We start from the raw sequence: 24,010 nt of genomic DNA on the forward strand, positions 1-24,010 counted from the left end.
CTCTTCCCTACATTGCTATCTCACACAGCCCCTGTCCTTCCAACGACCACACAATAGCAGCTACTACAAGTCCACCAGCTGTTCTCTGTGCTGGGCTGTCTCATACTAGCCTCAACATTAACACCCAACAAAAATAAAAGCTTTATCATAGATCAGCAGTCATCTGTGGCTAGAGATTGTTTCAGTGTCTTTTTCAAGACACTGAATTAGAGCATGAGCAGCTACTGCTTCATACTGATGGCCGGTAGCTATCCTGTGGCACAACCCTAGTGAGATTGAACTTCACACTGAGGTATGTGCTTTTCTGAAGGAGCACCTGCACCCCCTTGCTTCACTGAGGACCCAGAGTGGGTTGCACATCTGGCATATCTTGCTGATATGTTCACTAAACTGAATTAACTCAACTTATCACTACAACTAGGTAAAGACACACACATCCTGAACATGTATGACAAGGTGAAGAGATTCATAAGGAAGGTCAAACTGTGGGAGAGGAAATGTGAGGATGGAAATGTGAACTGTTTCCCACAGCTTGATGCCCATCTTACCACCACTGACAGACAGAGCTGCTGTAGTGAAAATTGTTAAAGCACGTGTATCTCAACAGTGAGTTGAACTCATACTTCAGTGACATTGAAAACAGGTCCGCTAAACTGGACTGAGTCAGGAACCCTTTCAGTATGACTGAGAGCAGCAGCAGCCTTCCTGCCAGACTGCAGGAACACCTGATGAATGTGTCCTCAGACCGTGGGCTGAAGATGAAACACAGTTCTGGTGTGATGTGGAAAAGGACTAGATGAGTTTATCAATTAAACTGCATCGTTCAAAACACCAATACCCTGAGTTGGGGAAATATGCACTTAATGAACTTTTACCCTTTGTCTCTACCTACTTATGTGAAGTGGCTTTCTCAGCTTTGACCCAAATCAAAACCAACCAGAGGAACAAACTCAATGTGGAGAACTGCCCCGAAAACATTTGAAAGACAAAGAAGCTCAGGTGCCTCATTAAAGGGAGATTAATCTACGTGGTGAATCTGACCCACAGTATCAATAATTGGTCTGGTTTGGTGTGGATGAGGAAGTACTTGAGCCATACTGAAAGGGCTTTGGGGGTACATAAGACAAAAAAGGTTGGGAACCACTGCCCTAGACAATGTCTTTTTAATACAGTCCAATTAATGGTGTTTTTGGAATTATAACATTTATTAGTTTTAAAATACAAAGGAAATCAGTTCAAATAAAATGTGTCCACTTGATGTACATAACTTGTGCTTCTGCTTAGTACAAAGTTATTTTTCCCAAATTCTACCACACAATAAAAAAATTCAGCTTTAAATATGTTTACAGTTCGAAAAAATATTCACAAAGCTATACATTTTAGAAGACTGTGCAGCTTGCTTCATGTATATAATTTAATTCATACAAACTATCCAATTAATAAATTCAACCTACCAATTTAAAAATAAACAGTGTAATTCATTAATACCATCTAAAACTGCATTCAGTATATAAGAATTCCAACTATTGATATATTTGATTCAATTTTGATCTCAAAGAAATACCATTTGAAATCCTATTTAATAATTTAGTAGAATTTTTGATTCAAGAATAATCTCATTTTCAGTGCACCACGTTCTTCTTTAACAAATAATGAATGCCTAAGGGCACATTTTAAACCACCAGAAGCATTATTCATCTTGAACCAAAATAACTTGATAAAATTCTTCAGGGTTTGTCTTGGCACCAAACCTTTTATTTTGGATGAAAATATTATGCAGTTTTGCATATAAGAAAACATGCGTCATGTGTCAAATGTGGGGCTTAGCTAAAAAGGATACATTTTTGGAATCAGGCTGAATACATTTCAGGGTTAATATCTTCAATAAAACCCCACTTTTAATTTTAACACATTTTCCTGCTTTTCCCTTCAAAATTTGTAATATAGCATTCCTTATACTCCAGGTCATGGAAGCAAAGTGATTTGCCAGAGAAGTGGTTATTTCTTTTCTAGCACGGAACATGTTTCAGAGGCCTCATGATGGAAGAAAGTGTGTTGAAGTGTTCAGAAGAGGGGTCAGAAGTGGAGACAAGACAAGCGAAAGTGTGGTCAGAGTATCACTGGTGCCAAATGTTGCCAGCCTCACATGCTCCCTGGCTGTCACTATCAGCGGATGTGCACCATCTCCTCCAAGAAGGGAGTCTTCATGCAGCCTGTGCATAGCTGGTCCATCCACAGGGGAGCTTCGTGCTGCAGGGGTGTGCGACGGGGGTAGAAGGTGTACTGCAGGTCATAGTTGAGCAGGCAGCTGATGGATGACATGTAGAGGTCAGAGAACTGGCACAGCCTTCGAGAGAAATAGGTGGGGTTGTGAAAGGTCCTGAAAATGCTCCCAAACTGACGATTGAAAAGGTTCTTTGTTAGAGACCTAGAAAAGAAAGGCTCTTTTAAAAAGCATAAAAGGTTCTAAACAGCAATGATATTTTTGAGGTAATACATACTTTACACCAACTAACTTAATTTTAAATGAAAACAAAGGATAAGACCTTTCTGTGCATCCTAAACATTAACCAAAGCCTTACTGTGCAAACCATGACCAGGTCACATAATTTTTTTGCTTATACATAATGTTTGCAAGGGTCCAGAAATTAAAAGGATTTTCACCTTAGTTCTTGCCTCTCCTTTATCCACTCCTGTAAGACTTTTATCGATTCCGTATCACGGTGCACCTGAAAGCACAACACTCACTGTGAGAAGAGTGATGAGAACACGACAGATTAAACTACTCTTTTTCATTGTACAGTATACTTTGTTTTCTCTAAAATAGCATAGTTACACTTGTTTTTGTAAATATATTCAGAATGTAATAGATCAAATGCAAAACAACCCCGGCTCCATCACGTCTTCTCCTGTCAGTGGTCACACCCTTGCAAATTTTCTGCCAAAAGACTCCAGAGAAGTTACAGAAGTGCAGCAATAAAGATCAGCAATGATACCAGGGAAGAGATGCACAAGAAAACATCAACAACCTGGGTGAGACCAGCCAACTAGATCCTTTTCTAGTAGTTCAGGTTGGTAGCTGCGCCAGCATGCGTAGGCTGCAAAGGAACAAGTAATAGTTTTTTTCCATGCTGAAAAGAGAAGAAAACACAATGTTTCGGCTGTGGAGCCTTCTTCGGGTGTGACAAAGATAGGGCAGACAGTAAAAATTAAATAGCATAGGAGAACAAAAGCTGGGAGAGTGGAGGAGGCGGGAGCAGGGGAGAGGCAGAGAGGCCACTCAGGTGGTGCGAAGTGGAGAGAGGTGTGAAGTCGAAACCTGCATGTGAATAGAGAAGATTACATGAAAACAAATCTGTCTTTCAGTAAAGGGGTAAGTTGTGAACCAAGTTTCAACACCTTCCTGACAGCCTGATGAGACTGCTGGTTGAAAGGCTCCCTTCATTTATCAAGGACAGTAACCATACCCTCCAACTTTTTAACAATTTCCAGTTTCAGGGTCCAGAATGCTACATTTTTACAATGGATATCACGTCTCTCTACACCGTTTTCCTCACAATAACGGTCTTACAGCCCTCAAGCACACACTGGATAAATGCATAGTGCTCGATCCACCCATCCACACCCGTGTATGCGTTGCAGAATTGGTTCTCGCACTCAATGCCTTCTCATTCAATAACCTTTTTTACCAACAGGTGAGTGGAGTCGCCATAGACACTAGAATGCGACCCAGCCATGCCAATATTTTTATTGGCTGGGTAGAAGAATGCTTCTTCACTTCCTACACTGGCTTTGTCAGTGCTGCCACATGCTCTGTTAGAGTGTTAGAGCATTTCCTGCATCACTTCACCAATTTCCATGTAGTTAACATATCTTTCACTACTCTTCCGTTTCTAGGCATAAACCTATCCACTAACCATCCCCGACTCTCTACTTGGGTTTATTACAAACCCAAAGATTCACACAACTATCTCCTGTACAGCTCATTTCACCCCAAACACACTAAATACTCTCCCTTTTTCACAGTTCCTTCGGCTACGACAACACTGCAGTGATGACTTAGATTTCTAGAACCAAGCACTCAAATGCACTCCTTTTTCCATCAACAGAGGATACCCCATCCATGTTACTGACAGGACCCTCATCCGAACCAAAAACAGCCCCCAGACCATCAACTCGATCAGGAGCCCCCGGCCTAACAACCGTATTCCTTTGGTGCTTCCCTTCCACCCTAACACACTTTCTACCCCCAGGACCATTAACGACAACTTTTCCATCCTACAGGATAAGCCCTCCATTGGGGCCCTCTTTTCTGACCACCCCATCATCTCATATCGCCGACCACCTAACCTGTGTAACCCTTCTTGTTCACAGCTCCCTTGACCACTCTCAACAATCATCCACACCAGGTACTTTCCCCTACAACAGAGCTCGCTGCGTCACCTGCAAGTACATATCTAACACCACACTCATTCAAGGAAGACCCCTCGGAACAATTCAGGATCACCCAGGCGACCTCTTGTACCTCTAGCAACCTCATTTACTGTATCTCTTGCAGGAAATGCCCAGCTATCTAGGTTGGGAAAAGCTGAAAGGAGACTAGGAGGCGGCTTCAGAGAACATGTTAGGGCTGTGAAGATTAAAGATTTCTCCAAGCCCATAGTTTCTCATTTCACCTCAGACGGCCATGATCACACTGATCTCTCTATCTGTGTTCTCAAGGAAGGGTTTCTTAACTCCCATAGCAGAAAGACATCAGAAACAAAAATTATCCTGAAACTTGGTTCATGCCTTCCCCCTTCTCTCAATGACAGATTTGTTTTCATGTAATCTTCTCTATTCACATGCAGGTTTCGACTTCACACCTCTCTTCACCTCTCTCCACTTCGTACCACCTGAGTGGCCTCTCTGCCTCTCCCCTGCTCCCGCCTTCTCTACTCTCCCAGATTTTGTTCTCCTATGCTATTTAATCTTAGCTGTCTGCCCTGTCTTTCTCACACCCAAAGAAGGCTCCACAGTCAAAATGTTGTTCTTCCTTCTCTTTTCAGCATGGAATAAACCTATTACTTGTACCTTTAGATCCTTTTCTTACCCTTTCAGTGAAAATAGGTATCCCGTATAAACAGCACCTGTGAAGAACACTTAATTTTTACCACCACTGCTGAGCAATTGGTGAACAAATTACTAAATCAGATTAGAAAGCCTCATGTTGGACTTTCGGTTAGGACGCGGACAGGAATGGCAGCACAATACGGATCACCACCCGACAATTTTGTAGTAAAGCCCTGAAAAAGTTTTTTTTCTACACTATGTTTGAAAAATTAATAACTATGGCTGAAGGGACTGTCAGGAGAAGCAGGAAAAAACTACCGACTTTGGAAAATGTCAAAACTGCGACTTCTGGCCGCAGTCGGAGCAGCTCGGCATGTTCTGAACAAGATGGCGCAGACGCCAGTCTTCAGAAAATATTTTATGAACTTAGAGACTTCAGACAGGACAATAAAGAACAGCTTACAGATATTAAACAGGAGCTGAGCAAGGTTAATAAGAGACTGGATAAGGCAGAGGCACGGATCGCAGAAGTGGAAACAAGGGTCTTAACAACAGAAACTGTGATAAAGAAACTCATGCAATGACAAATTACTTTGGAATCTAAATTAACAGACCAGGAAGGAAGATTGCGCAGAGAAAACATTCGGATTTACGGAATCGCCAAAGAATCGGAGGGTCGCTCCATGGTCACCTTCCTTGAAAATTTGCTATGGGGGGGATCTTGATTTACCAAAGGATGTGGAACTGGGAATTAAAAGGGCACATAGACCTAAAAGGCGCATAGACTATAGACCTAAAGGCCCTGACGCCAAACCACGCTCCATTGTCGCCAGGTTTTTAAGCTACAAGATGAAAGAGGAAGTGTCGTAAAGCTTGGCAAAAGAAAGAACTTTTCCAAATTTCAGACTCAATTTCCAGCGAGGCTATGGGTGTTTTATGAAGACGGCACCTGCCTATACCATTCAGCAGCAGAAGCCACAAAGGACATGGCAGAGCGGGGACTTAAAGTACAAGTTATACTGCCAGGGCCTTCACTGGAAAAAGAAATCAAGCGACTGTTTACTTGGCAGACGGGGTGGCCCTGGGAAAGACCAGTCCTTGAAAAAGCAATATATGGAGAAATTACAGAGTTTCAGGCAGAGATCCCCCTCGCAAGATTGAAGAAAATGGATACAGTGAGTTGTTAAAAGTCGGTCAGGATTTAATTGTTTAGTTTTTTTTAAATAAATTTCCTGCGATCTTTAAGAGAATTTGTAAATGTCGGGATAGATATCTGGTGATTACGACTAAAGTGACTTTTTATTTTTCTGGTTACCCTCTTTTTTCTTTTTATAAGAAATGTTTGGATTTGCCATCGCGTCGCCTGCTTGCCCTCCTCCAGAGGAGAAAGAGGACTTCCCTCACGGACATTCCTTTTTTTTTAAACAAAAAAAGAGAAGCCCATACAAGGTTCGTTTGAAAGAACCCCACAGCTGGAAGAAAGTACTATGAATGAGACAGAGATGGATACAGTTTTGTTTAAGATTGTTTAGTTAATGTTTTTGTTTATTGATGCATTATTAGAAAAAAAATGATGGTAAGAGGATGTTTAACTATTTGAAACATATGTCTTATGGGAGAGAGTTTGAAAGTTCTACCACTTACATAAAATATGTCCAAGCAAGACCTTAAAATAGTTACACTTAATGTTAATGGAGTACTTAACCCTATTAAGAGAAGTAAGATTTTGCCTAAAATTAAGAATGAAGGGGCTCATATTGCATACATTTGAGTGTTGGAACGTGAGAAATTAAGGAGAATTAAGGAGATTTTTCTAAAAAAATCTCTTTCTCCTCATATAAATCTGGCCATAGGAGAGGAGTGGCTATACTGATATCTCAAAAGGTTCAATTTGAGTTGTTTACAGAAGTTAAAGATAAGAAGGGGAGATATGTATTAGTATTGAGAAAAATGGAAGGGGAATTACTAACATTACTTAATGTATATGCCCCACCTGGTAGTGATTTTAATTTTTATAAAAAAATGTTCGATTTGATGGTTAATGCACAAGGAATACTGATTTGTGGAGGTGATTGGAATGTGTGTCTTAACCCCAAGCTCAATTCTACAAATATTCTACAAGAAGAAGGTAAAGCAATTACAATTGTCTGATCTGAATATTAAGTTAAAAGAGTTGGAGAAAAAACATCAAGAAAAACAGGATTCAAAAATCATGCAAGAAATAAAGAAGATTAGAAACAAAATAGATGTCTTATATACAAAGGAAATTGAAAAAATATATATATTTACTAAACAAAAATATTACGAGTCAGGGTCAAAATCACTAAAGCTGTTGGCAAGAAAATTAAAAAAACAACAGACCGATAATACAATATATAAAATAAGAGACCAGAACTGTAATGGTGTATTACATAAATTTGAAGAAATCCAAAACACTTTTACAAATTATTACAGAAAACTATATACACAACCCCATTCAGAAAGTGAAGAAAAGATGGATACTTTTTTGGAATCTCTCAGTTTACCAACTCTTACGGAAGATCAATATAATATATTAAAAGCGACGATAACACCAAAAGAATTGAATTCAGTGATTACGAGCCTCAGAGCTAATAAATCACCTGGAACTGATGGGTTTTAATTCGGAATGGTATAAAACCTTCCGAGCAGAATTAATACCAAATCTTCTTTCTGCTTGTAACTCGGCATTAATTGATGGAAAAATGCCCCCATCATGGAAAGAGGCTGTTATCTCAGTTATCCCTAAGGAGGGGAAAGATAGATTAGATTGTGGATCGTTCAGATCAATCTCAGTCCTTAATGTGGATTATAAAATTTATACAGCAATACTGGCTAAAAGAATTGAAAATATTCTCCCTCATTTGATACACTATGATCAAACAGGATTTTTTCAAGATAGACAATCCCATGATATCATTCGACGCACATTGCATATCATGAACTATATTCAACAATATAATTTAGAAGCTTTTTTGATGAGCCTAGATGCTGAGAAAGCTTTTGACTCTTTTAGTTGGGTAGGTTTGGTTTTTTTGAAAATATTATCAAAGGTATTCAAACCTTATATGATAGACCAACAGCACAAATTAAAATAAATGGGTATTTATCTGATAGATTAACTTTAGAACGAGGGACTAGACAAGGCAGCCCTTTATCTCCATTGCTTTTTGCTCTATATATAGAGCCACTAGCTCGGTGGATATGACAAAATAGCAAAATAAAAGGTATTTCTATACAAGGGAATGAGCACAAGATAGAACTGTACGCAGATGACGTTTTGTTATATCTGGAGGATTCCACTGGTTCATTTCTAGAACTAATGAAACTCTTAGATAGATTTAGCTTGCTGGCAGGCTATAAGCTAAATGTTCAAAAAACACAAATTCTAACTTTTAAATTACAACCCTCCTGATTTTTTAAAAAGCAAATACCACCTTAAGTGGGACCAAAGTTTAATGAGATATCTAAGAGTCTATTTACCAAAAGATATTTCTGTATTAGCAACAATTAATTATGGACCCCTTATAACTAAAATTAAAGCAGATATATTGAAATGGAACCTAATCCCCTTTATGAGTTTCAGTTCTAGAATTGAATCTGAAAAATGAATCTACTGCCCCGATTACTCTTCCTATTTCAAGCTCTCCCTATAGAAGTCTCTGCAAAACAATTTTCAGAATGGGATAAGATGATTTCTAGGTTTATCTGACAGGTGAGAAAACCTAGAAATAGATTCAAAACATTGCAACTTTCAAAAGATAAAGGTGGTATGGCTTTACCAAATTTGAAATATTATTATTATGCATCTCAAATTAAACCTCTCATTAATTCTTGTAATCCAGAATATCAAGCCAGATGGAAAGATATTGAATTATCCCTTTTAATAGCCCCCCAATTCAGGCATTATTAGGTAATAGGAATTTAGACAGAATTACTGAAAAAAAATATTCAATCCATGGATAAAGTTTCAACTAAGGACATGGAAATCACAAAAGAGCATAATTTAAATGAGGCAGTAAAGATACTCAGATGGTGCGCCTATGATACAGAGTTTAGACCAAATAAATTGGATAATAGATTTAAAATTTGGATCACAAAAGGAATAACTGCATTTTGTAATATAATTGATAAGAATCAGTTACAAAGTTTTCAGTATTTAAAGGAGAAATACAATTTGGAGAATTCAGATTTTTATAGATATCTTCAAATGCACCACTATTTTAATAAGAGGAGATTTAGATATTGTTAATGATGTGGTAGTGAAAATAGTTACAGAAGCCTACAAATCAGAATTAGGTAAAGGTATTATATCTAGATTATATAAAAGTTTTAGGAAAGGAAATCTTTTTCTACAGAGTATATAAAAGATAAATGGGTGAAGGAAAGTGAAGTTAGAATTTCGAATGAAGAGTGGTTTAAAATTTGTGAATTTCAATGGAGATGTACTAACTCGCATTTATAGAGAGAGTTTTGCTGGAAAAACATTGTTCGATTTTTCATTACTCCGAGTCAGAAGGCGCACCATACTGAGGAAAACTCTAAATGCTGGAGACAGTGCGGAAACCAAGGTAATCATTGGCATATATTCTGGAACTGCCCTAAAATAAGGCTTTTCTGGAAGGAGTTACTGTAAACTAAATCTGAAAGGAATGTACCCTTTACATTTGAGCCTTTATATTTTGGTAAACTGGATATTGATTGGAGGGGAACTGACGAATATTTATTTGGAATCCTTTTATCAGCAGGGAAGAAAGCTATAACAAGAAAGTGGCTTCTCCCAGATTTACCAACAATGAATGATTGGATTGAATTAATAAAGGAAATATATATAATGGAAAAAAAATCACTAAAATTACAAATGAAAAAAATTGTCAAATATTGGTCTAGATGGGTTCAGTACATTAAACCTTTAAGGTTGGATTTTATTGAGATACAAAATAACTGATCTCCTCCCTTTTTATATTCATAAATGTATACATCTTCCTTCTTTTGAATGTATGTAGTTTTGTTTAAAAGTTATATAATTGTAAAATACTAGGGGAACAAACAGGAATAGACCATTTTTGCCTGTGATGTAAGGCTGAATAATGGTGGGTTTTATGTAAAACGGTTTCGTTTTGTTCACTAAAATAAACAATTTAAAAAAAAGAAAGCCTCATGTTACTACCTGAATCTACACAGACTTCCAAGCACATTTCCTTATCATGAAACACCATAAGAGTGCCACCCACTTTCCCCATCTTTGACCTGATGCATTAAATAATAATAACTGAAATTAGTAACAGGAGGAATCACGATTAGAGAACAAAGAATTAAGTCATTGTGATTTGCAGTCTCACATGGAGGAAGGGCTAAAAACTTTAGTTACTAGTGAAACAGCAACTGACTTTGGAATGAGATCAAACATGTGGAAAAAACAAAAGTGATGAGTTTGTCCAGAAGCAAAGGCAGATAATTAAAGATTAGCACTGAAGGCAAAAAAGGAGGAAGATTTGCCTCTGTTTAGTTAACTTTATTACATCAGATGGAGGATGCTCTAAGGGTGGCACAGTGATTAGCATTCCTGCCTCACTGTGCTGGGGCCCTGGGTTCAATTGCAGACCTGAGGTGCTATCTGCATGGAGTTTCTATGTTCTCTACATATTCACATGGGTTTCCTCTGTGTGCTCCAGTTTCTTGCCACAATCCAAAGACATACAGGTAGGTAACTTGGCTTCTGGGAAAACTGGCCCTGGTGTGAGTGTGTGCGAATCTGTGGCAGTATTTGTGGCAGTGTGTGCCCTGTGATTGACTGCCGTCCCATCCAGCATGTACCCCTCCTTATTTGGGATACGCTGCTTGGGGTAGGCTATGGGCCACCGTGACCCTGAATTGGACAAAGTGGTTAGAAAATTGATGGATGATGCACTAAGGAAATAAGAACAAGAACCAAGATGACCAAATAAACCTTTGTGAGTGGGGGGAAAAGGAAGTGTTAACAAATTACTTCAATAAGCACCTGAAAACAGACTAATAACAAAAATATTATGTATACTGTGCAAAATAAAAAGCCTGGAAGCATCTGAAATGTGGATCTGGCGAATGCTGATGAAATTGTGTAGGATGGAGAGAAAAACAAATGAAGAGGTTCTACGCCAAGTGTGAGAGAAATGTGAACCTGTCTCTTCGTGAAGAGAAAACAAGTCCTGACTGGAAATATGAAAGAAGCAATTGAGGAAAAATTCCTAGGAAGAATGTTAATGTTCAATAACATCTAAAGAGAGAAGAGAGCCGCTGGAGAAAAAGAAGTTATTTCATGCTGATGATGTGTTACACTCACAGCCCTTGTGTTTCCTCTGTTAGCTCCTGTAAAAGGTGAACACAGGTGACAGAGGGAGGAAAGAGGGCAAAAGAGAACAGAGGGCACTGTTTAGGAGACCCAGTGTTCTCTTACAGATTTCCTATTTCCTCATGTCAACAGACTACAGCTTTTGAAAGGAGGAAAGACTTACACACTATAACTTAAAAGGAAATTTCCCCACATTGTGTACCTGCATTCTTTCCAGCAGTCCAGTGAGGGCTTGCAGCCAGGTCAGCGAGTGCATGTACTGCTCCGTGTTGATGATCCGGATTTCTGCCTGCAGTTCTGGCACAATTGCACCCGTCCTCCACCCGTGACGCAGCATGAGGTCCTAGATAAACACCACATTGCAGTAACCATCACAACAATGCTTGGAAAGCAAACAAAAATATTTATTGAAAAAGCCTAGTATTACCACTGTGTAAAAAGATGGGTACAACATCTTGGAAAAAACACTAAACATGGAGTACTTTTCTTTTTTGGAGTGTTTTGTATAGTTTTAAGTCATGTCACATATTGGAACAGCTCTTTTCCTATTATGATACGATACCCTACTGTGTAGAAGCTGCATTACATATCCATAACCAAACAGTCTATGGAACTACAGGCTTACAGACACTGACTCCCCCCGACAGGCATTTCACCTGGAAACCAGTAATCACTGGAATAGATCAGCGATACTCACTGCCAGGTCACTGTACAAGTGGTCACCGAAATACAGAACTTTGGATCCACTCCAGCCAGTCAACTGCAGAAAATCAAACAGATTTCCCTACACAGAAACAAAGGAGAAGTTTACAGATAATTCAGGTACATGCACGTGAAGGTCTGGCCATCAGCCATTAAACAAACTTACTTTAGTAGGGTTATTAAAATCGGTGAAAAGTATTCTCTATTTAACATCTATTCTTATCTATTATCTATAAAACAGAATAAAATGTAAGACCAAAAGATGTTAGAAACACATAATCTGTACAGAGTATCTCATTTCAGAATGTCACAGGACAAAACAGATATCAGAACTTTATTCTGAATTCTTTTTTGAAAGAATGAAAATCTAACATTGATGAAAAATGACTAAAACGGTAAATGTCTCCCATAATATATTCAAAAGTAGGACGTTCAGTCTAAAAAAGTAATTCTCTCCTGATGTTCCCAAGTATCTTGCTCAGCAGAATGTACCAACACAAGATGTTCAGTTTCAGAATTAAATGCATTAGATATTAAATCACCACTTCTGTGGCACAGTCTTCAAAAACAGAGGGTATTTTTGCTTTTAACCAGGTATACAGCAAATGAACATATCCAGTCCAGCAGTCTCATCTAATCAGTACTTTGGCAACGTGAGAAAATCAAAAGTTGTTCTGCAGAACCACCAGGACTCCTGACTCCTCAGAAAAGTTATTTATTGGAGATCTGCTTTATATCACTGAATTCAAACAATGACTTACATAAGAAATGTAAGTACTGGACAAGTAAAGCAAAAACAAATATTATTTTGAGGAAAATGCATCTTCAAAGTAGAACCTATTGTGCTAAAATATAATAATCTATAATAAAATTGAAGGAAGACAAAAAGAACATTTGTAATATCATTTCAATTCTTGTAACAGGTGTTAAACTCAGGCTAGAGGCATTATTTAACAACTGTACATTAAATAAACTGTGTTCAAATGTCTGTGTCTTATCTCTTATCTCCTCTGTAGCCTGAAAGCTGTTTCTATATTAGGAACGAAGGTGATGTTTTTCCCACCTTTAGCAGAATAAATTCAAGAAACAGTGAAAGAAATAAGGAATGTGATGAGTTTCTAGCTCATATGACTGTATAAGACTATACATATATTTTTTTATTTACTTTTGAAAAAGAGGTTAATACGTGTGTGTATGTGTACGTGTGCTTGTGTGTATGCATGCGTGGGTGTGTACGTGTGCTTGTTGTGTATGCATGCGTGTTTGTACAGTACACATGCTTATTGTGTACGCATGCGTGTGTGTGCACAAGTGCCTGTGTGTATGCATGTGCGCGTGTGTACATGTACATGTCCTTGTGTGTATGCATGCATACAGTATGTGTATATGTTTGCATGTGTACATGAGCTTCTGTGTTTGTGTAATGGACTGGTGTCCCACCCAGGCTCTATCACTTTGCTGCCTGTGCTCTCAGGATGCTGAGATACATAAAAGGAATAAGCAGCATTTTAATAATGGAAGGATGAAAAAAACGAAACAATATTGTGATGAAAGGCAAAAAAATCTGTAATTTCAGAAGATGAACAGTACTGTTCTAGTAAATTGTAAATATTTGCCTAGTTTTAGATATCTGCACTGCCTAATGAGACTGAGGGCAACTGTTCCAGTAAACAGTTGACTACTTATACTGTCTCTCTAAGTGAGGGAGAAACATGCTTTGATTCGACAAATTGCCTACCACTCTACTGCACCTTCATGGCTAACAGCTACAGAAACTGCAGTTCTAGCAGCACAATCTCATTAATCATAAGCATGTACAAGGTGACATCCCTTAAAACTGCTACTGTTCATGTTACAGCATAAAATCTAACAATTAGTAAAAAGGGCCTGACCTTGCAGTACGAATTAAATAAAGTTTAAAAACACAAACTAAATGCAAGTATACACAGAAGTTTTTTTCCAGCATGAAAAGATGGTTCCATCTTGTCACAGGACTGTTGTATAAAACCCTTGACTGTAGCTGTCCCTTGGACCTTGGTAATAAAACCTTTCACTCTAGTTCAGATGGTTTCTGACGTTTACTGTGTCCCTGCTGAGCAGTGCTGGAACAATGCAATATGTTACCAGAGTTGCAGAGTAAGTTTTCAATAGTTGCAATCTCACCTGTCTATATATCTTCCCTTTCTCCATTTTAGTGATTCTGTCCCACTGGAGGGACCCGCTCTCATCTAGTTTCCTGAAGGGACTTTGAAAGAACAAATAAATTCACAATTTTTCAAGGTTTTCAGAAGCAGTGACTAAGTATTATTTATGTATGATGGTCATGTTCATCTGGGTACCAAAATTCAGTCAGTTTTGCTGACCATAATTTCATTATAGTGTAATAACACTATTTTAAGAAATGTTCTTACTGTCTAGTAATATTTGATAAGCTGATATAACTGTAGAGATAGCAGAACATATGTTAAATAAATATTTACTTTTTCCTAATGGGTTTCTTTTAGACAGACTCATGAAACCAGGATTTCACTAGGATTCAGTAAAGTGCCAACCCACAGAAAGTTTCACATACTTGCGTCTGTCTGTGAAAAAGCTGGGTTTGTCAGCTTGGACAATGACAGCATCGAACAACTCCCTCCAGTTCTTTCCAACCATGTATTTCATCCCTTTGTCACTAGCGCAGAGAAGAAAAGCAACATTCAGTTCCTGATTTATTATGTTGCTACTTGCAAAAGCTTACCTGTGTTTTGCTCTTAATATCATTGAGATTTTGTACAAATGTCAAATGTTGTTTAGACATACAAACTAGATTAACGACAATGTTTCAGAACAGTGCAGGGCTTTAAGCAAATTACTGTAATGCTTGTTAATGTCTCTGAAAGACAAACAAGGTGTTCTTCATCTGGCACAGAAAGTTTAGAGAAAAATAAGAGTTAGAAAATGTATTCCAGAATGAACACGATCTCACTTAACCGTAATCCCACAGACACTTCACACAACACTGCAGCAGGCAAGAGCATGAAGCCTGGCACTCACACAAAGCTGAAAGGGCTGTTTGTAATGAGAAAAATTTTCTTTCCGTTGTTCACCAGCCTATTCAATACAGCATACGTTTCATCTCCATGGAGAATGTATTTCTCTAAAAGACATAACAAACAAAAGAAGCTGAAAACACTTCCTTTTACTTTGTCACTAGTAATACACCAACTATACTTTGATATTTTCACTGTAACAGGTATTTATATCCAAACAGGGCTTCTGTGGGGACAGCTAAGAATCTCACACTGCTGAATATTAGAAAAGGGTTTGTACTGGTTTGGAAAGCCAGAGAGTGAATTGAAAACTAAGCAGTGACTAGTGTAAAAGAAAAAAATGGAACAACTAATTTTATTATATGTACAGTACCTTTTTTCTCTGTACTGTATTTGCATAGGAAATTGTTTACCCTCCTAGCAATGCCTTCACAGTAGGTTTTCAAGTGTAATTTTCATCATACCATAATCAGCTTGTAAAACATTAACAAACTTCTTATGACTAAGGTGACTTTTTAAAGAGAAGACCATGTAACTTTTTTACTCCTACACAGATCCTAATTACATTTTCAGCTGCTTTTTTTTGTTAGGCAGATGGGCTGATAAATGTCGACAACTTACCCAGTCCTATAAAAGCATTTTTAATCCTTCACTCTCATAATGTGGGACCAGAACTTTATAGACAGAGATCATCACATCTGCAACAGCAGTTTCCTCTTACCCATGTCTCTCTCAATCCATTTGTGCATCATTCCTTTGACATGGATGTCCTTGATGGCATCCTGCAATAACAGGGGGAAGGTTTTTTTTATTCTTCAGTTTGCATCAAAGATACCTTCACATTTTATAGGACCATCCCTGCCCTGTATCCCCTCTAATCTTCGGAGAGATCAGGCAGAGCTGTTCTTCAAGATCCCTCTCCATCCCTACAGCACATGACCAATTTATATAGCCTTCCAGACCAGCAACACTTTCACATAGTTCTTTGCAATAATTCTAACTAAGATGCATTGTTATAATTTATTAAAGATTACATACCAATTTATATTTCCCTTATATTAAATCCTAAAAATGCATAATTCAGTATTTTTTCTTTAACCCACAGGAATGAGAAACATTACTTTTTAAGAAGTAATATCTTTCTTTAACATAATATTGAGAATAACAGCAGCTGTGCAATGAAGGCCCATGAAAGGCTTCTGTTCTAAATATTTTCTCTCTTACTGCATAGTTCACATCATCTCAGATGTAGCTGTATGGGAAGAACTACTGTATCAAGACTAGTTTGACATTTTAAATACAATGATCGGAGAACCAAGCCAGAACCAACTAGAAAAAAATATTTTAAATATAGTTTGTATTATGCATTAAGCCAGTCTTACAATGTACTGTTATTATGCAGTGGTGAAGTATCAGTTTAATTTTCCCACTTTTGTTCTGAGATACTTTATAAACCTCTCCTCAAGTCAGACCGGCTATTAAATTGAAAACACAGACACCTGGCATCCATTCAGGCCTGCAGCCTTTTTTCTGTAACTGCAGTCATCTGAGTATCCTAAGTGATTTTTCTGTGCTAAATGTGTATTAGAGCTTTTAGTAAAATATCATTTAGCTAAAATGATCACTTTTTTTCTCGGCAAACCTAATTTGACTCATATGTTTCCAATCGAAGTTGAAGAATATAGAGAATTACAGAGCATACATATTTCTCTATACTGCTGTTAGCAATTATTTTCTGATTGTCTGCAACATGCAATACGTGCTAGAACTGGATTTGATTTAAACAATTCTTTGATTCGAGACAAACATTTACTGTATACAAGCAATAATCTATAAGAAGCAGCTAGATGCAGATAATACAATTAAAGCAGCATGGTGGCACAGTAGTTAGCATTGCTGCCTTACAGCCTTGGGGTTAAATTCTGGACCTATCTACTGTATCTGCATGGAGTCTGTATGCTCTCCCTGTGTTCACATGAGTTTCCTTCAGGTACTCCTGTTTCCTCCCACAGTCCAAAGTCCAAAGGCATTCTGGTAGGTTAATAGGTTTCTGGGAAAATTGGCCTTGGTGTGACTGTGTGTGTATTTGTGTCTGTTTGCACCGTGTTGGACTGGCTTCCATCCAGCATGTATCCTGCTTGGCTCCAGCTACCTCATGTCCCTAAATTGGATGAAGCAATTAGAAAATGGATGGATGGAAAATATAATTAATATAGTGATGTGAATGTTACCATAATTCACAAAGTTGGAAAAAAACAAAGCTAGAAAGAAGTTAAATTAAACCCCAGTCATTTTACAAAAAGGAAAAAAGTCTCTAACAATGTTTTACCTTTTTCAATTTCATAAGAGAAAAGAAAGCATTTTCATAGAAGAGGAAAGGTCTAGTTTTGCAAAGACATTTTTGAGACAATGACCTAAAGTTTTTAACACAACACAAGAATTCACAGCTGAACTGAAAGTGTTAGTTTCACTTACAGTGACATCTTTGAAGAGGTGAGCTGGGTCAAACTCAATGCTATGAGTGATGAAATAGTCATTGACACAGGACAGTAGAGTAATTTCCGGAAGAGAAAATATATCCATGAATTGTTTGATGGAGGGACCCTGAACATAAAAATATCAAGTCTTGTACTTGTCAATTGGTTTTAAATATAGGCTCTGTTACATTGCTCTGGCTAGATTTTCTCTAGATATCCAGTGCAACCTAAAAACCTTCATGATCCTTCTTTCCACACCTGTCAAAACACAGGAATTTCAATAAATAAAGATTACATCTGGAATAACCAATTCTTTTTTTAAATATCTACAAGTTTCAATGTAGCAATAAGCTTGTACATATGCACAAAAACACCCCTAAAACATGGAAATTGTAAATGAAAATGTATCAAAACTACTTTAATCAAAACTGCACTTAAATCAATACGAAAAGAAAGTACCTGCCTGTATTACATGTAGATTGCAAGCTTTTTTTTTGTCACATTTCATCATTACGCAAAATGATATACAGTATACCTTCCCATAGAAATCGCTCATCTGATACAAGGGGATGTGCTGAGTCCCTCCATACATCTCAGCAACTTCTTCATCAGATACAGGCTGCAGGCCCCTATCAGAGATTGGTACAGGAAATAGCATCTGCTACTCAGCACATGGTTAATAATAATAATTAATAATAATTGCTTACACTTATATAGCACTTTTCTGGACACTCCACTCAAAGCGCTTTACAGGTAGTGGGGACTCCCCTCCACCACCACCAATGTGCAGCATCCACCTGGATGATGCGACGGCAGCCATAGTGCGCCAGAACGCTCACCACACTTCAGCTATTAGTGGGGAGGAGAGCAGAGTAATGAAGACAATTCATAGATGGGGATTATTAGGAGGCCATGATTGGTAAGGGCCAATGGGAAATTTGGCCAGGATGCCGGGGTTACACCCCTACTCTTTTCGAGAAACGCCCTGGGATTTTTAATGACCACAGAGAGTCAGGACCTCGGTTTTACTTCTCATCTGAAGGACAGCGCCTGATTTTACAGTATAGTGTCCCCGTCACTATACTGGGGCATTAGGACCCACATGGACCGCAGGGTGAGCACCCCCTGCTGACCCCACTAACACCTCTTTCAGCAGCAACCTTAGTTTTTCATTAAGCAGGTGTGAACTGACCAGGCTCACACCTGCTTAGTTTAAGTGGATTGCCAGTTCTGAGTTGCAGAGTGATATGGCTGCTGGTTAATGTATATCTTGTCCTCTTCAGGTACCACAAAAGCCATTTTAAGAGACACAGCTGATATAGTTCATGCAGCCATTATATTTCAAAGCTTCTCAGTTGGCTTTTCATTTCTTTGGGTCAGCACATAAACTACAGAGTTCTGATGAGTCATGTGATGGGGCTTTTTTTCTTTTTTATCCCAATGTGTATGAAACAATCCTCCGTTGGCTCCTTTAAGTGCAATTCCTTTAAGTGCAAGTGGGAGGAACGGTGTCTTTGTGGCAAAGGATCTGCGCTTGTGGCTGGAATTTGGAAAGTTGGGGTATGCGAAAAAGATTAATTCCTAATGCAAGAAATCGTATATGGCTAAGTCTGGCAAGGGGTGCCTGAATTGTACAGAATTCACAGTTGCAAAAAACTAAATGTTAGATAAAGCTGCAACCCAAAACTATTTATGTCTGCAGTAAGTGCCAATAAAATGGAAAATGTGTATCATCATGAAAGGCAAACAGAGGTGAAGTTAAAACATTAACAACCAAGGAAATCATTCAACTGAAGTAGCAGGCAAAGAGTTACCTATATGCCGTTCCAGACTGAATGTAGTGGAAAGCATCGATCTTCATCAGAAGGCTCTGTAAAGAAGACTGTTGTTTTATTGATGGAAAAGTATTTCTGATCAAACGTTTAAATACAATAACCAATGAACCTCAGAGTTTCTGCCACTATGCTAATATTTGCTAAAGCTTTTTCACTTACGTGACAGCTTGTTGTGAAGGGCTCTTTAAAAATAAAATTTGATTGAAATGTTTATGTCACTTGACAAATGTAGCACCTTTGATGCATAAAGAACATTATTACATTTGTACATTTGATAAATAACGAACCCATCAAGACTTGTACAGCTTTCAAGACTCAAAACCCATCTAGAGAACTTATGACATAACAATTGAAAAGTCAGTTACCTTCTGCACATCATAGTGGAGACCTCTTATAGCAAACATAGGAATATATTCATAGGTCCTAATGCCTTTTGGATACTGCAAATAAGAGAAAAGTGACTATAAATGCAAAACAAATTAACCATATTTAATTAGCTTATTCTGAAAAGACAAAGACAAAAAAAGGAGCATGCCCAAGGCAGTAACTCTTCATTAGTGCTGAGAGTGTATTGTACCTTGTACTGTTCAACCAGGATTTCTTTGGCAGTACTGAAGATCATTTTGTGCAAGGAACTTGAATACTGAGCGAGGGTGTAGTCATAGTCGAAACCATAGATCTCAACTTCACCCAGGCGGATCTCATTGTTAGCGTATATTGTGGCTGGATTCAGTAGGTTACACACACCAGGGGGCAGGAGATCTGAAAAGTAAAGCATTTTACAATTAAAAGCATTTTACAAACAAGTCCATAGACCTGTACCGAGGATTTTTCACATATTATGGAGAACAAACTTCAAAAATATGTTTAGCTAGATGTCCTGAGAAACAACAATTTCACTTTTATCAAACAATTGTTTCAGCATATACCTAAAAGACATCATATTACTGAGCAGTGGTAGAGGTCATATCAGTGACTGTTCCCAGCGCAAACTAAAGCACTTTATGTCAAGGCTAACACAGTTTCACAATTAATACCAACTGTGGGATTTCATCTCAGAAAGCCTAAGGACAATCAGAAATGTTCTCCATAAATGAAGATGAATTAGAGGGCAGGAAACTAGTTTTAAAATCTGAATTGAAGATTTTAAAATATACTAAACAGGGTTACTGTATATGTACTGTAGTTATGGACAGCAAAACTGAAAACTTTGTCAATTTTGTCAGCACACAATTACCACTTTCAGTTCAGGCCTGCTGACGCCAGTGTTTCTCTCCAACTACTGTAAAACGGTATAGCCTTTTGACATTGGGATAACAGTTTGCTTATCAATGATTTATAACTATTATTGTTCTCTAAAACACTGCAATAAATACTTAAAGATCAACCAGAATACTTGCAGAAAGTATTCAGCAGTTAACAAAAATGTGCCTGCATCTGTATTTTTATCTCGATCTTAAAAGAAGTATCCAAAATCTCAAAAGAACTCTACTAAAATAAAATAGTAATTTACATTGTAAACTAACATGGAAAACAGACAAAAGTGCTCTGTATGTTTTAACTTACAAAACTGTGTGGTTATGTTTAGTCACATATCCGCTGCGGCACGTCCACATCGCACAAAGCAGCACTTTGTGCAGCACACCAATTGTTCAAACCCAACACAATAACACGCTCTCGTCTACTGTCCTCCAATGAAATGGAAAACGCTACCAACACTCCAAAATAAATAACACTTAAAGGGCAACATTATACTGTTTTTAAACATCGTTGCCTGTCGAGACTTACCATAAACAAGCCTTTTCATTTCATTATATCTTGCCCAAAGATACGTTGTGCTATCTAATCTTTCAGCTGCACTGCTAGCCGAGCTGCTGTAGTCGCCAGTCTTCTTCAAAGCAGGGTGGTGGTGATGCGGGATGCACCCTGTACCCTTTCCTTCTGCAGCAGCTGGGCGGCTGGCTTTCGTGCTGCATCCCGCCGCGTTCTTCTGCAAAAACCGATGGAACGGCTTCAACACCCAAGTTGCCATTTCTGGGTATGAGGTAAAAGGAGAGCGTGGCACTTTTTACAGCATTATGCTTTTAACTTGATAAAGGCACTTTCGCTTGAATGGGCAATACGTGGCACAACCCCCGCCGGTTCGGGCAGCCTGAATGTTATTTGACAGCAAGCACACCGAGGCTAGAAAGGGTTTCCAGTTGTTTATCCAACAAATTGCAGCACCCAATCAATACCTCGTGCTTCAACAGTATATCAAACCAAGTAGAGTCGAACACGAGATCTCCACCCCGCCCTCCCTGTCCTGCCGGGACTTGTAGTTCTTCAGTTAACAGACCAAAAAACACCCGCCCTGATGATGGCAATGGAAATTTCTGCAATTAGAAAAACTCACCCCCAGATAGCTGCGTAACGTTAGACAGCATTCATGATAAGTATTCTGTTTCTGTGCGTTTGAGATAGGCACCATGGTCTACTTTAATGTTCCGTCTTATTTGATTAATTTGAAAAATGCTGTCTTGTAAAGCCAGGTTTAAATTAATGCATTAATGTAATGAATTAATGTAAAGCCATTTGAATTAATATATAATGATTTATGAAAAATACCTAAGTTCTTAGTTTAAAAAATTGATCCATTACGATATTATGTTCAAAATATACGGCCGTGTATTTTGTGTCATGGGGTGCTGCTTGGGGGCTGTGTTTACTTGAGTTATGCAATCATGTTCTGTGTTTTCCTAAACACAGCAGAAATAATATAACAGTCATCACAGATTGGCAAACTGTTTGCCTGGACACTCATCACTTACCACACAGTTACAGGCAGATGGAGAGACAAAAAACAAAGGAAGGAGGGACAGTGTGCTGTGACCCATGATAACTGCACTGCATACAGCCATTTCATGTGTCCCCTATTTAAGTCCTGAGTTTTGGCCAGAAATATAATATTATGGGGACATCCAGGCGAAAGTGGAGCAGGGTCTGTGTCTTTTTCTCCTATTCTTTATTTGTTGCAGACAGTAGAGTAGGGGGAGTATAATGGAAGATATTGTTTGAGACTGCTGGAACTGAAGAGGACGCTATATACAATTGAGGGACTGTGCTGTTTTGTCTCTGTCTTCAGTGCAGAGGAAGGATGTACACTAAGATACCAGACTGATCTGAGCTGGTTTGGGACAGGGGTGTTGCTGGATTTTTGGGGGACTTTGTTTTGGTTACTCTGCACCACAGTGTTCATGTTTTTGTGTATATGTCCCTTATGGATCTTTTTTTCCTGCATTCTTTATATTGATTACACTGTGATAACATTTTGTGGTTGCTAGAGGAATAAAAACTATTATTTCATATTCCTGCCTTGGGTGTGCTGACAGTTCTGTAGAATCCAATGAACCTGCGTGGGGAGAAGGGCCCCAGAACCTTTAAAACGGCTAGGTGGTGAATTCAGGACTATATGTGGCGATACCTTTAGCACACATGCTTATTTCCCCGATAAGTGTACAATTCCAAAAGATCTTTACAGAGTCTTGTTCAAATCAAAATGTGTAAAGTCACTCCTGAGGGGAAAGCTCTATACAGGCGCTGCACTCCATGCGCCCCAATACTCCCGGGATGCTCTTCTGGAGGTGCAGGAGGATATTCAGCTCACCTTGGAAAGCCTGTACACATCTCCCCTCCCTGTAAGAGCTGGCAACCTGCAGTGGAAGATCCTGCACACCACCCTGGCTGTTACCTCCTTTAAATCTGTAGCTAGAGATTTAGAGGGAAACTCAGTTTTCCCCGGCTATGGCACCTATTCTCACCCAGCACCTATATTTAGTCTTCTTATCTGGCTTTTTATCAACCCCGACCTAGTCTTCTGTACTACTATCTTTTCACGGTGGGTAACATTTAAAAGAGGAAGAAAGCTACCCATTTCTTATCACAATGGAAAATCTTATGATATCAGTACAGCAGCAGCACAAAGCTTTGGGGGCGGTCCACGGTGTTTAGGGCCCCCAAGGGCAGCACAAACGCTAAAAGAAGCGCTTCAGCAGGATATCAAATTCAGTCATCTGAGGCCCAGTGAGGTCTTATAGGGCGATAATGTAGTGCTTACATTTATATACTGTAGCTGAACTATGCTTGTACCTAAAGCAATTTACATTTTAAATTTGTATAATTACACCTTGCAGTATTATAGTGTTACTCACTCCCTGATGTTTCCCCATGATCTCTCCCTTTTACCCCTTACCACTCTTTCCTCTTCCTCCCCTATAAAAGCAAAGAGTAGCTCTAAGTCTCTTTCTATCCACCTTGTGTATATCCAGGGGATGCCTGCATCACATTGCCAATTATTCTCCTCAGTGACTAGCACGCCTCACTGAGTAATGAAAATGGGCTTCAGTGTACTTGAAACAGTCTTCTCCAGGCTGATATTGTCCATAGTGCCTATGTTAAACCAGGTTCACCACAGTACCTATCACACCTAACCATGCTTCAAATTGTTTTGTGCAATCATATGAAAGCTTGAGCAAAAATATCAGTACTTATCTAATTAAATTACACAGCCTTTAAAACAAGCAA

The 24,010-nt window shown here is 38.5% G+C and overlaps 1 protein-coding gene across 1 annotated transcript; it reads right to left on the bottom strand.

The window, feature by feature from the left end:
* Positions 1–1,750: 1,750 nt before the first annotated feature.
* LOC148835153 (5'-nucleotidase domain-containing protein 2-like) lies at positions 1,751–21,608 on the bottom strand. The gene is made up of 14 exons (XM_088917126.1): positions 21,236–21,608; positions 20,025–20,209; positions 19,813–19,887; positions 19,427–19,482; positions 18,148–18,241; positions 17,611–17,739; positions 15,857–15,917; positions 15,140–15,242; positions 14,676–14,777; positions 14,267–14,348; positions 12,099–12,185; positions 11,604–11,744; positions 2,665–2,729; positions 1,751–2,428 (listed from the first exon to the last, which is right to left on the bottom strand). Exons 1-14 carry the CDS (start codon positions 21,477–21,479, stop codon positions 2,167–2,169), a joined length of 1,686 nt encoding a protein of 561 aa, XP_088773252.1. The 5' UTR covers positions 21,480–21,608; the 3' UTR covers positions 1,751–2,166.
* Between the last annotated feature and the right edge of the window lie 2,402 nt (positions 21,609–24,010).

The sequence above is a fragment of the Atractosteus spatula genome, chromosome 5 (genome assembly GCF_055471065.1).
Source record: "Atractosteus spatula isolate fAtrSpa1 chromosome 5, fAtrSpa1.hap1, whole genome shotgun sequence".
In the NCBI taxonomy this organism is placed as follows: domain Eukaryota; kingdom Metazoa; phylum Chordata; class Actinopteri; order Semionotiformes; family Lepisosteidae; genus Atractosteus; species Atractosteus spatula.

Excerpts from the sequence above, each read along its gene's own strand:
- LOC148835153 (XM_088917126.1), bottom strand. The coding sequence starts at position 21,479 with ATGGCAACTTGGGTGTTGAAGCCGTTCCATCGGTTTTTGCAGAAGAAC. Across the intron at positions 18,242-19,426 it reads CAGTCTGGAACGGCATATAG|GGGCCTGCAGCCTGTATCTG; the intron begins GTAACTCTTTGC and ends AATCTCTGATAG. Across the intron at positions 14,778-15,139 it reads AACAGCCCTTTCAGCTTTGT|TGACAAAGGGATGAAATACA; the intron begins GTGAGTGCCAGG and ends TCTCTGCGCTAG.